At 44.1% G+C, this 18,371-nt stretch overlaps 1 protein-coding gene across 5 annotated transcripts in view; it reads left to right on the top strand.

Moving 5' to 3' along the window:
* nrxn2a (neurexin 2a) overlaps window positions 1-18,371 on the top strand; it is a 307,444-nt gene that overhangs the window by 90,301 nt on the left and 198,772 nt on the right. For all 5 annotated transcript variants that reach the window (XM_071364597.1, XM_071364596.1, XM_071364600.1 and 2 more), the window contains one exon: window positions 13,933-14,234. In XM_071364597.1, coding sequence (XP_071220698.1) covers window positions 13,933-14,234 — 302 coding nt within the window. The remainder of the gene's footprint in view (window positions 1-13,932; window positions 14,235-18,371) is intronic.

The following is an 18,371-nucleotide window of genomic DNA, read 5'->3' on the forward strand; positions in this document are numbered from 1 at the left end:
AGCACAGCAGTTCCCTTGAGACTGACAGTCAGTGGAAGACAATGGAACTATCCTGTAGCTCTTTTCCCATTTCATATTGTGTGAATTAGATGTATGACCTCCATCCTGCCCCCAGCGCCTTCCACCAGGTGTACGTGACCGTCTTTGTGGGTTGTCACGGCGTCCAGCTGGATGTATAGATATCAGTGCAGGTGTTTCAGGTGTTAAAGGCTGCCTCTCTCTCTTACCAGTAATGTGAGGAGACTCCAAGATGATTGACAGTATTGAGATGCAGCATACCCTAGCCTTCGGCAATATGGGAAAACAAATTACTATATTCCTCACTCTATTTAAACGTTTTTCTGAGTTGTCTGCGCTGTTGTATGCCCTCTCTCCCTGTTGTCATGTGAGATTCCAGTCAGCTCCCCCAGATCGGGATTGTGAGAGCTGTCTCAGAGGAACACAGCTGTGTCTGTCATGCAATGCCATGCACTTTAGGGACCAGCCACATTATATCAGGCCCGAGCACTGACGGAGACACTGCACAGAGACAGATCTGTTGGGCCGCTGGCCTCCGCACATGATGGAACTTACCTGGAGGAAGAGGGGGGCTATTGCACAGTACAGTGGATTCTCATGGTGATACAATATCATCAATATCAGCAGTTTATTTACTGTTTGGGGAATAAACAGATGACTTGAACTGGCGTGAACTGTCTTGAATGAGCTTCTGTAAAGTAGGCTGAGTTACAAATCTGGATAGGGAAAGGAGTTCAGTCTCAGGGATTCCCTTGCCACATACAAAGAGGAGAGGGATGGAGGAGGAGAGTGTACTACTCTCCACTCATGTGTATGAGATCAGTGCACTCGCAGCTGAAAAATATATTTGATGTTCTGCTGACTTTTTGTTTGTTGATAGACATACCTGCTCCGTAATGCCGTGAGCTCATGTTGCCAGTGTAAGACCACTGGGGTTGAAAGGCCGCCCGTAGACACATAAGCTGTGTGGCTCGCACAGTAGAACTGAAGAGATTCCACCCGTAGACACATAAGCTGTGTGGATCGCACAGTAGAACTGAAGAGATTCCACCCGTAGACACATAAGCTGTGTGGATCGCACAGTAGACCTGAAGAGATTCCACCCGTAGACACATAAGCTGTGTGGATCGCACAGTAGACCTGAAGAGATTCCACCCGTAGACACATAAGCTGTGTGGATCGCACAGTAGACCTGAAGAGATTCCACCCGTAGACACATAAGCTGTGTGGATCGCACAGTAGACCTGAAGAGATTCCACCCGTAGACACATAAGCTGTGTGGATCGCACAGTAGACCTGAAGAGATTCCACCCGTAGACACATAAGCTGTGTGGATCGTACAGTAGACCTGAAGAGATTCCACCCGTAGACACATAAGCTGTGTGGATCGCACAGTAGACCTGAAGAGATTCCACCCGTAGACACATAAGCTGTGTGGATCGTACAGTAGAACTGAAGAGATTCCACCCGTAGACACATAAGCTGTGTGGATCGCACAGTAGACCTGAAGAGATTCCACCCGTAGACAGATAAGCTGTGTGGATCGCACAGTAGACCTGAAGAGATTCCACCCGTAGACACATAAGCTGTGTGGATCGCACAGTAGACCTGAAGAGATTCCACCCGTAGACAGATAAGCTGTGTGGATCGCACAGTAGACCTGAAGAGATTCCACCCGTAGACACATAAGCTGTGTGGATCGCACAGTAGACCTGAAGGGATTCCACCCGTAGACACATAAGCTGTGTGGATCGTACAGTAGAACTGAAGAGATTCCACCCGTAGACAGATAAGCTGTGTGGATCGCACAGTAGACCTGACGAGATTCCACCCGTAGACAGATAAGCTGTGTGGATCGCACAGTAGACCTGAAGAGATTCCACCCGTAGACACATAAGCTGTGTGGATCGCACAGTAGACCTGAAGAGATTCCACCCGTAGACACATAAGCTGTGTGGATCGTACAGTAGAACTGAAGAGATTCCACCCGTAGACAGATAAGCTGTGTGGATCGCACAGTAGACCTGACGAGATTCCACCCGTAGACACATAAGCTGTGTGGATCGTACAGTAGACCTGAAGAGATTCCACCCGTAGACACATAAGCTGTGTGGATCGTACAGTAGAACTGAAGAGATTCCACCCGTAGACAGATAAGCTGTGTGGATCGCACAGTAGACCTGAAGAGATTCCACCCGTAGACAGATAAGCTGTGTGGATCGCACAGTAGACCTGACGAGATTCCACCCGTAGACAGATAAGCTGTGTGGATCGCACAGTAGACCTGAAGAGATTCCACCCGTAGACACATAAGCTGTGTGGATCGCACAGTAGACCTGAAGAGATTCCACCCGTAGACACATAAGCTGTGTGGATCGTACAGTAGAACTGAAGAGATTCCACCCGTAGACAGATAAGCTGTGTGGATCGCACAGTAGACCTGACGAGATTCCACCCGTAGACACATAAGCTGTGTGGATCGTACAGTAGACCTGAAGAGATTCCACCCGTAGACACATAAGCTGTGTGGATCGTACAGTAGAACTGAAGAGATTCCACCCGTAGACAGATAAGCTGTGTGGATCGCACAGTAGACCTGAAGAGATTCCACCCGTAGACAGATAAGCTGTGTGGATCGCACAGTAGACCTGACGAGATTCCACCCGTAGACAGATAAGCTGTGTGGATCGCACAGTAGACCTGAAGAGATTCCACCCGTAGACACATAAACTCTGTGGATTGTACAGTAGAACTGAAGAGATTCCACCCGTTGACACAAACTCTGTGGATTGTACAGTAGAACTGAAGGAATTCCATTAGGATTATGTGTGTGGGAGTATCTTCACACAGCTCCTGTCTTTATTATATGATATTGTGTTCCTAAAATAAGACAATGTAATTATATACTTTCTAAGAGATTTCTCATTATCTTGCTCTCTCTCTCTCTATCGTCTCTGTCTCTATCGTCTCTCTCTCTCATCTCGATCATCTCTCTATCGCCTCTCTCTATTACAGGTTTTTGCATTGTCATTATGGGAAAGGAACGGGGGGAGATACCTAGTCAGTTGTACGACTGAATTCAGCTGAATCAGATGTGCGGGGTCCTTCCTAAATCGACGTCAACATCATATGGCTATTATGTGTAGATTGATGAGGGGGAAGAAAACAAACATTTAATCCATTTTAGAATAAGGCTGCAACGCAACAAAATGTGGAATAAGTCAAGGGGTCTGAACAAATGCCCTGTATAGGGCCTGTTTCCTGTGCCTAGATGAAGTCTAGTCTCCTATGGTATTTCTTTCTCTATATCGTCTCTCTCTATCGTCTCTTCCTCTGTCGTCTCTATCGTCTCTCTCATCTATCTCCCTCCCTCCATCTCTCACACTCTCTCTATGTCCGTCTATCTCCCTCCCTCCCTCTCTCACACTCTCTCGCTCTATGTCCGTCTCTCTCTCTATCGTCTCTCTCTCTCTATCGTCTCTCTCTTTCGTCTCTATCGTCTCTCTCTCAATCGCCTCTCTCTCGCTATCGTCTATCTCTATTCTCTCTCTCTCTCTATCGTCTCTCTCTTTCTATCGTCTCTCACTTAAATTCAATTCAAGGGGCTTTATTGGCATGGGAAAAATATGTTAACATTGCCAAAGCAAGTGAAGTAGATAATATACAAAAGTGAAATAAACAATAAAAATGAACTGTGAACATTACACTCACAGAAGTTCCATAAAGTGGTGCATGCTGGGAGTTGTATGAGCGAGTGTTGTCTGGAGTTAGATCGCCTGTTTTTCCCTACTTGTTTTACTTTTCTTGGTGGTTTTGCTTTTTCTATGCATGATTACGGTGATGATTTATTTTATTTATTTGTTGTGTGTTTTTCTTGTCCGAATTGCCCTGGCTTTGGCAGGGATGACGACCCACATGGGGACGCCATCTCTGTCACTTCGGTACGGCTTTAGGTGTGTTACTGAAGCTACTGTCACTATGGAGTTTCTGGTTGCCGTAGGAGAGAACGTAGGATATGAGAATGTTGCTTATGCATCGCGGATGAATAAAACGGGGGTGGTTTTTCTTCAAGAAGAGCGTCTTGTTGATCGTATGGTTGAGTATGGTGTACTTCTTAAAGAAGAGCGTCTTGTTGATTGTATGGTTGAGCATGGTGTACTTCTTAAAGAAGAGAGTCTTGTTGATCGTATGGTTGAGCATGGTGTACTTCTTAAAGAAGAGCGTCTTGTTGATCGTATGGTTGAGCATGGTGTACTTCTTAAAGAAGAGAGTCTTGTTGATCGTATGGTTGAGTATGGTGTACTTCTTAAAGAAGAGCGTCTTGTTGATCGTATGGTTGAGCATGGTGTACTTCTTAAAGCAGAGCGTCTTGTTGATCGTATGGTTGAGCATGGTGTACTTCTTAAAGAAGAGAGTCTTGTTGATTGGATGGTTGAGCATGGTGTACTTCTTAAAGCAGAGCGTCTTGTTGATTGGATGGTTGAGCATGGTGTACTTCTTAAAGCAGAGCGTCTTGTTGATTGGATGGTTGAGCATGGTGTACTTCTTAAAGAAGAGAGTCTTGTTGATCGTATGGTTGAGTATGGTGTACTTCTTAAAGAAGAGCGTCTTGTTGATTGTATGGTTGAGCATGGTGTACTTCTTAAAGAAGAGCGTCTTGTTGATCGTATGGTTGAGTATGGTGTACTTCTTAAAGAAGAGCGTCTTGTTGATTGTATGGTTGAGCATGGTGTACTTCTTAAAGAAGAGCGTCTTGTTGATTGGATGGTTGAGCATGGTGTACTTCTTAAAGAAGAGCGTCTTGTTGATCGTATGGTTGAGCATGGTGTACTTCTTAAAGAAGAGAGTCTTGTTGATCGTATGGTTGAGCATGGTGTACTTCTTAAAGAAGAGAGTCTTGTTGATCGTATGGTTGAGCATGGTGTACTTCTTAAAGAAGAGCGTCTTGTTGATTGGATGGTTGAGCATGGTGTACTTCTTAAAGAAGAGCGTCTTGTTGATCGTATGGTTGAGCATGGTGTACTTCTTAAAGAAGAGAGTCTTGTTGATCGTATGGTTGAGCATGGTGTACTTCTTAAAGAAGAGCGTCTTGTTGATCGTATGGTTGAGCATGGTGTACTTCTTAAAGAAGAGCGTCTTGTTGATCGTATGGTTGAGCATGGTGTACTTCTTAAAGAAGAGAGTCTTGTTGATCGTATGGTTGAGCATGGTGTACTTCTTAAAGAAGAGAGTCTTGTTGATCGTATGGTTGAGCATGGTGTACTTCTTAAAGAAGAGAGTCTTGTTGATCGTATGGTTGAGCATGGTGTACTTCTTAAAGAAGAGCGTCTTGTTGATTGGATGGTTGAGCATGGTGTACTTCTTAAAGAAGAGAGTCTTGTTGATCGTATGGTTGAGCATGGTGTACTTCTTAAAGAAGAGAGTCTTGTTGATCGTATGGTTGAGCATGGTGTACTTCTTAAAGAAGAGCGTCTTGTTGATTGGATGGTTGAGCATGGTGTACTTCTTAAAGAAGAGAGTCTTGTTGATCGTATGGTTGAGCATGGTGTACTTCTTAAAGAAGAGCGTCTTGTTGATTGGATGGTTGAGCATGGTGTACTTCTTAAAGCAGAGTGTCTTGTTGATTGGATGGTTGAGCATGGTGTACTTCTTAAAGGTGTACTTCTTATGTTTATTCAAGTTACGCCGCTTTTTTCTACGTCAGCAAGGGTAATGATTTAGAATGTGCCGCCGTTTAATGAGCTATTGGAGTGCGAATTTTTGCGGTTTGGGAAGTTTGCAAGTTCAATTAAGATTGTCCCGTTGGGTTGCAAACACCCGGCTCTGAAACAGGTTATGTCGTTTCGGCCACAGGTGTTTATGTTTTTGGACTCACTGGAGCAGACTTAGGAGTTATCGTTTAAAGTCAAGTATGACAACAGACTGTATATGGCTTATGCTAGTACGGGTAGTCAACAGTGTTTTGAGTGTGGGGATGTTGGCCAAAAGCGACATGCTTGCCCGAAAAGGGACAAGGCGGAGGGAAGGGCGTAGGTGATCCTCGAGGACTAGCCACCCCTCATAGCCTGGTTCCTTTCTAGGTTTCTTCCTAGGTTTTGGCTTTCTAGGGAGTTTTTCCTAGCCACCGTGCTTCTTCACCTGCATTGCTTGCTGTTTGGTGTTTTAGGCTGGGTTTCTGTACAGCACTTTGAGATATCAGCTGATGTAAGAAGGGCTATATAAATACATTTGATTTGATTTGGGCCCACTGACGTAGCGAGAGGTGAGCCGACGGGGGTAGAACAGACCTGCCAGGGCCCAGGTCTGGCACTACTGCTCTAGCAGGTCCAGGCTCTGATGTAGGCCATGTGCTGTAGGCCATAGTCTCTCTCTATCTTCTCTCTCTATCGTATCTCTATAGTCTCTCTCTCTGTCGTCTCTCTCTCTGTCGTATCTCTATAGTCTCTCTCTCTGTCGTATCTCTATAGTCTCTCTCTCTCGTCTCTCTCTCTATCGTATCTCTGTAGTCTCTCTCTCTGTCGTCTCTCTCTCTGTCGTATCTCTATAGTCTCTCTCTCTGTCGTCTCTCTCTCTGTCGTATCTCTATAGTCTCTCTCTCTGTCGTATCTCTATAGTCTCTCTCTCTGTCGTCTCTCTCTCTGTCGTATCTCTATAGTCTCTCTCTCTGTCGTATCTCTATAGTCTCTCTCTCTGTCGTCTCTCTCTCTATCGTATCTCTATAGTCTCTCTCTCTGTCGTCTCTCTCTCTGTCGTATCTCTATAGTCTCTCTCTCTGTCGTCTCTCTCTCTCTATCGTATCTCTATAGTCTCTCTCTCTATGGTATCTCTCTCTATCGTATCTCTATAGCCTCTCTCTATTGTCTCTCTCTATAGTCTCTCTCTCTATCTTCTCTCTCTCTCTCGTCTCTCTCTATAGTCTCTCTCTCTATCTTCTCTCTCTATCGTCTCTCTCTCTATCATATCTCTATAGTCTCTCTCTATCTTCTCTCTCTCTATCGTCTCTCTATCGTCTCTCTCTCTATGGTATCTCTCTCTATCATATCTCTATAGTCTCTCTCTCTGTCATCTCTCTATAGTCTCTCTCTCTGTCGTACCTCTATCGTCTCTCTCTCTCTGTCGTCTCTCTCTCTGTCGTCTATCTGTAGTCTCTCTCTCTGTCGTATCTCTATAGTCTCTCTCTCTCTGTCGTATCTCTATAGTATCTCTCTCTGCCGTCTCTCTCTATCGTCTCTCTGTCTATCGTCTCTCTGTCTATCGTCCCTCTGTCTATCGTCTCTCTCTCTATTGTCTCTCTATCGTCTCGATCTCTCTATCGTCTCTCTCTCTATCGCCTCTCTCTATCGTCTCTCTATCATCTCTCTCTCTATCGTCTCTATCATCTCTCTATATCTTCTCTCTGTCTATTGTCTCTCTGTCTATTGTCTCTCTCTCTCTATTGTCTCTCTATCGTCTCTCTCTCTATCGTCTCTCTTTTGTCTCTCTCTATTGTCTCTCTCTATTGTCTCTCTCTCTCTCTATCGTCTCTGTGTCTATCGTTTCTCTATTGTATCTCTCTCTATTGTCTCTTTCTCTATCGTCTCTCTCATCTCTCTCTCTCCCCTCTATCGTCTCTCTCTCCCTGTATCGTCTCTCTCTCTCCATCGTCTCTATCATCTATCTATTGTCTATCTTCTCTCTCGTCTCTCTATTGTCTCTCTCCCTCTCTGTTGTCTCTCTCTATCCTCTCTCGTCTCTCTATCGTCTCTCTCCCTCTCGTCTCTATCGTCTCTCTCCCTCTTGTCTCTCTATCCTCTTTCTATCGTCTCTCTCTATTGTCTCTCACTCCCTATTGTCTCTCTCTCTAGATCGTCGCTCTCTGTCTATCGTCTCTCTCTATCCTCTATCGTCTCTCTCTATCCTCTATCGTCTCTCTCTATCCTCTATCGTATCTCTCTCTCTATCGTCTCTCTTTCTCTATAGTCTCTCTCTCTTTCTCTATCGTCTCTCTCTCTGTCGACTCTCTCTATATCATATCTCTCTATCTTGTCTCTCTCTATCGTCTCTTTCTCTATCTTGTCTCTCTCTATTGTCTCTTTCTCTCTCTTGTCTCTCTATCCTCTCTCTCTTGTCTCTCTCTGTCGTCTTTCTCTCTCTCAAAGGACTGTGTAGGAGGGGATATAGACAGACACAGACTGAAAGGGAGGGAGGGGTGTAGGGGGATAGAGAGCGGGGGGAGGGGGACGGTAGTGAGACAGAATGATGAATTGTAGCAGAGGCCACCCATGCGTAGTTGTCTGTGGTACTGTTCCTCAGATGCTGTGTAGTGCTAATTAAATTCCTCTTGTCACATGGGTTCACCAGACTTTAGCAGGCGACAAGTAGGATGGGAGACGGAGATAGAAGTACGATCCTTACAACGTGTCAAATGAGAAGACCGACGAGAGCCAGAGAAGGCTAATCCGAAGACAAAAGTTGTTGCCTTGGACTATGTTCTGATAGATATAGATGAAGGCTTGTATGTGGATGCCAACTGTCGTGTCTTTGGCATCATTAAAACTGAAGACTTATTTATCAAATAACTCTCTGTTGTTATTATTACGCGATTAAACTGATTAATCATGTAACTGTAATTAACTAGGAAGTCGGGGAACCAAGGAAAATATTCAGATTACAAAGTTATACTTTTCCTAATATAACTTTCAGATATTTTAATATCTGATCACTTAGTCTTCTGATTAATTCATTATTATTTACCTCACGTTAGTCTCATTCCAAACGTCGTAAATTGTTGGTTATCTGCACGAACCCAGTCTTCACTATGAGTCATCCATACATCAATTGTCTTAAAATCATTTATTTACTAACTAAGTAATTCACAGAAATGCATCACACAAACATTGTAGGGGGATGTGCACTAGTGGGCTAAACCGGTATGGCGGCTTGTTAGACAGAGTGATAATTATAACAATTGAAATGCTAATCCTTTGCACATGAACGCTCACTCATTAGGGAACAATTGCAATCAACATATATACACTGCTCAAAAAAATAAAGGGAACACTTAAACAACACAATGTAACTCCAAGTCAATCACACTTCTGTGAAATCAAACTGTCCACTTAGGAAGCAACACTGATTGACAATAAATTTCACATGCTGTTGGTCAAATGGAATAGACAAAAGGTGGAAATTATAGGCAATTAGCAAGACACCCCCAAAAAAGGAGTGATTCTGCAGGTGGTGACCACAGACAACTTCTCAGTTCCTATGCTTCCTGGTTGATGTTTTGGTCACTTTTGAATGCTGGCGGTGCTCTCACTCTAGTGGTAGCATGAGATGGAGTCTACAACCCACACAAGTGGCTCAGGTAGTGCAGTTCATCCAGGATGGCACATCAATGCGAGCTGTGGCAAAAAGGTTTGCTGTGTCTGTCAGCGTAGTGTCCAGAGCATGGAGGCGCTACCAGGAGACAGGCCAGTACATCAGGAGACGTGGAGGAGGCCGTAGGAGGGCAACAACCCAGCAGCAGGACCGCTACCTCCGCCTTTGTGCAAGGAGGTGCACTGCCAGAGCCCTGCAAAATGACCTCCAGCAGGCCATTCGGAACATAGAAAAGGGCTGTCTCATGAAGCCAGGTCCTGTCTGGGCCCCTGGGTGCGTGCCAATGACTTAGTGAAACTTTTTAGGGAATTGGAGTTTCCTTCATTAAACAGTCCAAAATCACATTACACAATTTCACAAACAGTATCATCCTCACACATTCATCTTATACAACAATTAGATGTAAGCCTCATAACTGAGGCTATTATATAAACAGCGTTATGGTAATATGGCCGTATTGTCTCCCATGAGTTTCACAAAATTGTACCAAACGGACCAGTTCGTAGCTGGATTCATCACCAATCTTTTATACCTTCTCCAGAACATAAATGTTGTTCGGTTCTCCAGTTCTGTGAAGTGGAAGAAATTCCTTTGTTCTCTCTATGAAAACTCACTCTCTCTCTATACTGTGGCCATGAGGAGATAATCTCCTCCAGGAATTTACGACCTCTCTGACCACAGCAGCCTGGTTGTAGGAGACGGAGAGAGGGGGATGTGCTCGCTGTACCCAAAGAGGGCAACGTCATGACACAATCTTAAGACGTTATTCACTTTCGTGGTAGAGAGACATTAAGACAATGAGCAGCTCTCATTTTCATTGCGCTGTGTAGTAGTTAAATGTGGGTTCAGCTTTGCTGTAAATAGCAGCAGCAGTTGACTGAATCATACATTAGATCTGAAGAAGAGCGTTACCTGGGAGTTAGACTATTCAAGGTAAGAGCTGGCCTCCGCTTGATTGAATCCTGCACAAATCATCTAGATTCTAAATGACATTCGTAGGCTTCATGCTTGATGGATTCTCTCAAGTGATCAAATTAATGTAATTTTCCACTTGATAGTCTGTAGGACATCCACGTGCAGGAATGTTTTACATTTCATCAGATGGTGAATTTGAAAAGCAACATTGCATCTGATTGCACCCAACCATAACTTGATAGGATATGCTCCCGAGTGACGCAGCAGTCTAAGACACTGCATCTCAGTGCTAGAGGCGTCACTACAGACCCTGGTTCGATCCCGGGCTGTATCACAACCGTCCGTGATCTGGAGTCCCATAGGGCGGCGCACAATTGGCCCAGCGTTGTCCGGGTTAGATATATCCCTAGACATCTGTAGGACCCAGGAAGGTGATAGTGCTGCCGTGTGTGTCAGATGCATCATTAATATCTCATCCCCGTTGTCCATGGAAAAGCTACAGTAGTCAGTTCTCCCCTGAAGGAAATTCAAGGAATTTAATAAGAACTTTTAAACATGTGTAAGGAAAATGTTTGGCAGATATTATGGTGATATGATGGATATGATGGTGATGATATCTTCGTTGAGTGGTTCTTTGATATGTTCACCCATCCATTTTTGTGTCATAATTGGGAGAAATATACATAAAAAATATATATATATATATATATATATATATATTATTAACCTGTAATTACAGTATTCAAAGCTCCATTTCTTTTCTTTTTTTTTTTTGTTGAAAACTCTGTTTATTAAGTTTTACACACACAGACAAGACAAAGCAATATAAATAATATACTCAACTAGAAAAAAATACAAATAATACATTAAAAGAAAAATAAAAGAGCTTTAATTTCAAGAAGCTTGAACAGTACAATGTATGTTTTACATTGTTATAATGTTGTATTGACTCCTGCTGCCTTCTTGGCCAGGTTCTCCCTTGTTAGTCTTTCACTGCAGTTGGCTAAATCAGGGTCTCACATATTGATTCTTGGTAGTCTTAAACAAATCTACTTGGAAACAAAAGTATACACCTCACACACATGGTTATGAGTTTAAAAAAGAAGACACTCGTACCATGCCAATATTACACGTTATATACATCACAGAAGACTGAAATATAACAAAACTGTTTGACAGTTTAATACACTTTATTAATTATGAAAAGTATTAGGGCTACATAGTCTCAGTGGGACTTTCCTGATTAACTTCTCTGGGGCAGGTGGGACGCAAACGTCCCACCGGCCAATAGCCAGGGAAAATACAGCGCGCCATATTCAAATAACATGATATAAAAATCTAACTTTCATTAAATCACACATGTAAGATACCAAATTAAAGCTACACTCGTTGTGAATCCAGCCAACATGTCAGATTTCAAAAAAGCTTTTCGGCGAAAGCATAAGATGCTATTATCTGATGATAGCACAACATTCAACAAAGAGAGTAGCATAATTCAACACTGCAAGCATGACACAAAACGCAGAAATAAAATATAAATCATGCCTTTGACGAAATTCTTTTGTTGGCACTCCAATATGTCCCATAAACATCACAAATGGTCCTTTTGTTCGATTAATTCCGACGATATATATCCAAAATGTCAATTTATTTGGACCGTTTCATCCAGAAAAACACAGGTTCCAACTTTCGCCAAGTCACTACAAAATATATCAAAAGTTACATGTAAACTTTACCAAAACATTTCAAACTACTTTGGTAATACAACGTTAGGTATTGTTAAATGTTAATAATCGATCAATTTGAAGACGGGATGATCTGTGTTCAATACAAAAAGACAACAAACTAACGCAACTTTTTTCGTAACGTGACTCTCTCAAAAAATTTACTTCATGTGACCCTCATTTACGATAGCCCTACTTCTTCACTACACAAAGGAATAACCTCAACCGATTTCCAAGGTCTGGTGACATCCAGTGGAAGCGGTAGGAACTGCAAGCAAGTCCATTAGAAATCTGGTGTCTCTAAAAAAACGAATTGAAAAGACAGTGACATCAAAAAAATACAAATTCTGAATGGTTTGTCTTCAGGGTTTTGCCTGCTACATAAATTCTGTTATTCTCACAGACATGATTCAAACAGTTTTAGAAACTTCAGAGTGTTTTCTATCCAAATCTACTAATAATATGCATATCTTATATTCTGGGGATGAGTAGCAAGCAGTTGAATTTTGGCATGTTATTTTTCCCGAAAGTGAAAATGCTGCCCCCTGCCCTCAAGAAGTTTTAAAGGTTAATTAAAATGAAAATAAAATAGCTGACGATAACACTAGCTGACAATATCTGTAGCTGACGATAACACTAGCTGACGATAACACTAGCTGACGATCTCCCTAGCTGACGATCTCCCTAGCTGACGATCTCTCTAGCTGACGATCTCCCTAGCTGACGATAACTCTAGCTGACGATAACGCTAGATGACGATAACGCTAGATGACGATCTCGCTAGCTGACGATCTCGCTAGCTGACGATCTCTCTAGCTGAATATCTCTCTAGCTGAATATCTCTCTAGCTGAATATCTCCCTAGCTGACGATAACGCTAGATGACGATCTCGCTAGCTGACGATCTCGCTAGCTGACGATCTCCCTAGCTGACGATATCTCTAGCTGACGATCTCGCTAGCTGACGATCTCGCTAGCTGACGATCTCGCTAGCTGACGATCTCGCTAGCTGACGATCTCTCTAGCTGACGATCTCTCTAGCTGACGATCTCTCTAGCTGACGATCTCTCTAGCTGACGATCTCCCTAGCTGACGAAAACTCTAGCTGACGATCTCTCTAGCTGAATATCTCTCTAGCTGAATATCTCTCTAGCTGAATATCTCCCTAGCTGACGATAACGCTAGATGACGATCTCGCTAGCTGACGATCTCGCTAGCTGACGATCTCCCTAGCTGACGATATCTCTAGCTGACGATCTCGCTAGCTGACGATCTCGCTAGCTGACGATCTCGCTAGCTGACGATCTCGCTAGCTGACGATCTCTCTAGCTGACGATCTCTCTAGCTGACGATCTCTCTAGCTGACGATCTCCCTAGCTGACGAAAACTCTAGCTGACGATCTCGCTAGCTGACGATCTCGCTAGCTGACGATCTCGCTAGCTGACAATCGCGCTAGCTGATAATCTCGCTAGCTGACAATCTCGCTAGCTGACAATCTCGCTAGCTGAATATCTCGCTAGCTGAATATCTCTCTAGCTGAATATCTCTCTAGCTGAATATCTCTCTAGCTGAATAACTCTCTAGCTGAATAACTCTCTAGCTGAATAACTCTCTAGCTGACGATAACGCTAGCTGACGATAACGCTAGATGACGATCTCGCTAGCTGATGATCTCGCTAGCTGACGATAACACTAGCTGACAATATCAATGGTTGTGATAACAATAGCTGATAATAACAATAGCTGTGATAACAATAGCTGATGTTTCAGAAATTATCATTCTTGAACTGCATTGTTGGTTAAGGGCTTGTTAGTTAGCATTTCACGGTAAGGTCTACACCTGCTGTATTCTACGCATGTGACAAATAGCTTTTGATTTTGATTTTGACAGCCTTCTCTCCATCTCTCACCACAGCAAAAGAGGAGTCGGTTGCCACCTACAAAGGCAACGAGTTCTTCAGCTATGACTTATCTCAGATGCCCATCCAGAGCAAACTGGACGAGATCACTCTGTCCTTCCGCACGCTGCAGAGGAACGGCCTCCTTCTCCACACCGGGAAGTCAGCTGACTATGTCAACCTATCCCTGAGGAGCGGTGCTGTGTGGCTGGTCATCAACCTGGGCTCAGGGGCCTTCGAGGCCCTTGTGGAGCCCTCCAACGGCAAGTTCAACGACAATGCCTGGCACGAAGTGCGCATCACACGCAACCTGCGCCAGGTACAGTACTGTACACCCCCTCTCTGTGCTTCTTCCTGCGCTCAGCAGTACATCTAGCATTATTACAGGAAGATTTTCATTTTCTATTTGAAGAGGGTGTGATAGTAACATTATTTAGCTTCCAGTTGTTGTGAATGCATATCCATCATGGGCATCCAAGGGAGACCAGTTATAATGTCAGTTTGTGATTGAATTATATTCACTGTGTTAATTTATCCCTCAGGACTGAAAAACAAAGATGTTTTAGGCTACCCTTTTCTGATTTAGCCCTCAATTTATCTTTATCAGTCCCAAGCCAAACTCCAGTGACTCGTACCTCGAAAGTCTTTAGGGTACGTTGAGTAAATGTGCCTCACATATGCTGTAGTAATCCATTCTTATTCTCTACGGCAGTCGATACACAATCTTGTTCTTTTCAATTCAGTTCAGAGTAAAATGAATCAATGACACATTTTTGTCTGTCTCAACATTTTTTCTCCATAGGTGAAACATGTTGATGCAGTGTGATGTTCCTCCCTGTGTGACTAGTGTTGAGGTGTATATTGTTGTGGCTGAATTGACTTGGAATGTGTTGATTGATTTCTGAGTCAGTCTCATTGAGTCGCCACTGTATAGGCCTACTAGTAACCAATATGATTTGTTCATGTATGGAAGTTGCTTTTATAATTCCATGTTTTTAACATAATATATTTTACTTTACCTTAATGCGTATAATGCTGTCAGTGAATTTATCCTGAGGAAGGATACTACCAATTTTTACAAGCTAAGGATATAGCTGATGAGTGGTCCATATTTAGCTAGATCAGATCTATCCTCTAGGGTTAAATTATAAAAAAAAGTTTATCTTTTAAAGAATACAGTCATGTATTTCACAACACATTTCTGTGCTAGCTTTACACCCTGTCAAGTTTAGTCAGTGCCATGCTCTCCTACTAACCCTGGTCCTGCCTGCTTTCCCCTCCCATGCGTTATTTGTAACTTATTTTGTACATCATGTTTCTGCAACCGTATCTTATGGCAAAAAAAGAGCTTCTGGATATCAGAACAGCGATCACTCACCTCGGATTAGACAAAGATTTCTTTGTCTAAAGACGACGCACAAGACATTCTCCAAATACCCCACAGGACCGACATCCCCGTTATTTACAAGAGGAAGCGACGCAGGTACAGGGGACAAGGAGCCGGATGCCTGGTCAGGACCCGGAGAAGGCGACTGGGAAAGCTGCTGTTACCGTCAATACTACTCGCCAACGTGCAATCATTGGACAATAAATTAGACGAGGTACGATCATGAATATACTATCAACGGGACATCAAAAACTGTAATATCCTATGTTTCATGGAATCGTGGCTGAATGACAACATGGATATTCAGCTAGCGGGATACACGTTGCACCGGCAAGATAGAACAGCACACTCCGGTAAAACGAGGGGGGGCGGTCTGTGCATATTTGTAAACAACAGCTGGTGCACGAAATCTAAGGAAGTCTCTAGATTTTGCTCGCCTGAAGTAGAGTACATTGTGATAAATTGCAGGCCACACTACTTGCCTAGAGAGTTTTCAGCTATACTTTTCGTGGCTGTTTATTTACCACCACAGAAAGATGCTGGCACTGAGACCGCACTCAGTCAGCTGTATAAGGAAATAAACAAACAAGAAACCACTCACCCAGAGGCGGCGCTCCTAGTGGCCGGAGACTTTAATGCAGGGAAACTTAAATCAGTTTTACCAAATCTCTATCAGCATGTTAAATGTGCAACCAGAGGGAAAACAATTCTAGATCACCTGTACTCCACACACAGAGACGCGTACAAAGCTCTCTCTCGCCCTCCATTTGGTAAATCCGACCACAACTCTATCCTCCCGATTCCTGCTTACAAGCAAAAATTAAAGCAGGAAGCACAAGTGACTCGGTCTATAAAAAAGTGGTCAGATGAAGCAGATGCTAAACTACAGGACTGTTTTGCTGTCACAGACTGGAACATGTTCCGGGATTCTTCCGATGGCATTGAGGAGTAGACCACACCGCACCGCTTTCAAGGTGCGGGACTCTAACCCGGAAGCTTACAAGAAATCCCGCTATGCCCTGCGACGAACCATCAAACAGGCAAAGCGTCAATACAGGGCTAAGATTGAATCATACTATACCGGCTCCGACGCTCGTCTTATGTGGCAGGGGTTGCAAACTATTACAGACTACAAAGGGAAGCACAGCTGTGAGCTGCCCAGTGGCACGAGCCTACCAGACGAGCTAAATCACTTCTATGCTCGCTTCGAGGCAAGCAACACTGAGGCATGCATGAGAGCATCAGCTGTTCCGGACGACTGTGTGATCACGTTCTCCATAGCCGACATGAGTAAGACCTTTAAACAGGTCAACATACACAAGGCTGCGGGGCCAGACGGATTACCAGGACGTGTGCTCCGGGCATGTGCTGACCAACTGGCAGGTGTCTTCTCTGACATTTTCAACATGTCCCTGATTGAGTCTGTAATACCAGCATGTTTTAAGCAGACCACCATAGTCCATGTGCCCAAGAACACAAAGGCAACCTGCCTAAATGACTACCAACCCATAGCACTCACGTCTGTAGCCATGAAGTGCTTTGAAAGGCTACTCATGGCTCACATCAACACCATCATCCCAGAAACCCTAGACCCACTCCAATTTGCATACCGCCCCAACAGATCCACAGATGATACAATATCTATTGCACTCCACACTGCCCTTTCCCACCTGGACAAAAGGAACACCTATGTGAGAATGCTATTCATTGACTACAGCTCAGCATTCAACACCATAGTGCCCTCAAAGCTCATCACTAAACTGAGGACTCTGGGACTAAACACCTCCCTCTGCAACTGGATCCTGTACTTCCTGACGGGTCGCCCCCAGGTGGTGAGGGTAGGTAGCAACACATCTGCCACGCTGATCCTCAACACTGGAGCTCCACAGGGGTGCGTGCACAGTGCCCTCCTGTACTCCCTGTTCACCCACGACTGCATGGCCAGGCACGACTCCAACACTGAGTTTGCAGACGACACAGCAGTGGTAGGCCTGATTACAGACAACGACGAGACAGCCTATAGGGAGGAGGTCAGAGACCTGGCCGTGTGGTGCCAGAATAACAACCTATCCCTCAACGTAGCCAAGACTAAGGAGAAGTTTGTGGACTACAGGAAAAGGAGGACCGAGCACCAAGACAGTCGTGAAGAGGGCACGACAAAGCCTATTCCCCCTCAGGAAACAAAAAAAGATTTGGCATGGGTACTGAGATCCTCAAAAGGTTCTACAGCTGCAACATGGAGAGCATCCTGACCTGTTGCATCACTGCCTGTTATGGCAATTGCTCGGCCTCTGACCGCAAGGCACTACAGAGGGTAGTGCGTACGGCCGAGTACATCACTGGGGCTAAGCTGCCTGCCATCCAGGACCTCTACACCAGGTGGTGTCAGAGGAAGGCCCTAAAAATTGTCAAAGACCCCAGCCACCCCAGTCATAGACTGTTCTCTCTACTACCGCATGGCAAGTGGTACAAGAGTGCCAAGTCTAGGACAAAAAGGCTTCGCAACAGTTTTTACCCCCAAGCCATAAGACTCCTGAACAGGTAATCAAATGGCTACCCGGACTATTTACATTGTGTGTCCCCCCCCCCCCCCCCAAACGCTCTTTTTACGCTGCTGCTACTCTCTGTTTATCATATATGCATAGTCACTTTAACTATACATTCATGTACATACTACCTCAATTGGGCCAACCAACCAGGGCTTCCGCACATTGCATTGTGTCCCACCACCCGCCAACCCCTCTTTTACACTACTGCTACTCTCTGTTCGTCATATATGCATAGTCACTTTAACCATATCTACATGTACAAACTACCTCAATCAGCCTGACTAACCGGTGTCTGTATGTAGCCTCGCTACTTTTATAGCCTCGCTACTGTATATAGCCTGTCTTTTTACTGTTGTTTTATTTCTTTACCTACCTATTGTTCACCTAATACCTTTTTTGCACTATTGGTTAGAGCCTGTGAGTAAGCATTTCACTGTAAGTTCTACACCTGTTGTATTCAGCGCACGTGACAAATAAACTTTGATTTGATTTGAAACCTGTCTACAGGTGTAGGATCTTA

This window comes from Salvelinus alpinus, chromosome 24 (genome assembly GCF_045679555.1).
Source record: "Salvelinus alpinus chromosome 24, SLU_Salpinus.1, whole genome shotgun sequence".
Lineage (NCBI taxonomy): Eukaryota > Metazoa > Chordata > Actinopteri > Salmoniformes > Salmonidae > Salvelinus > Salvelinus alpinus.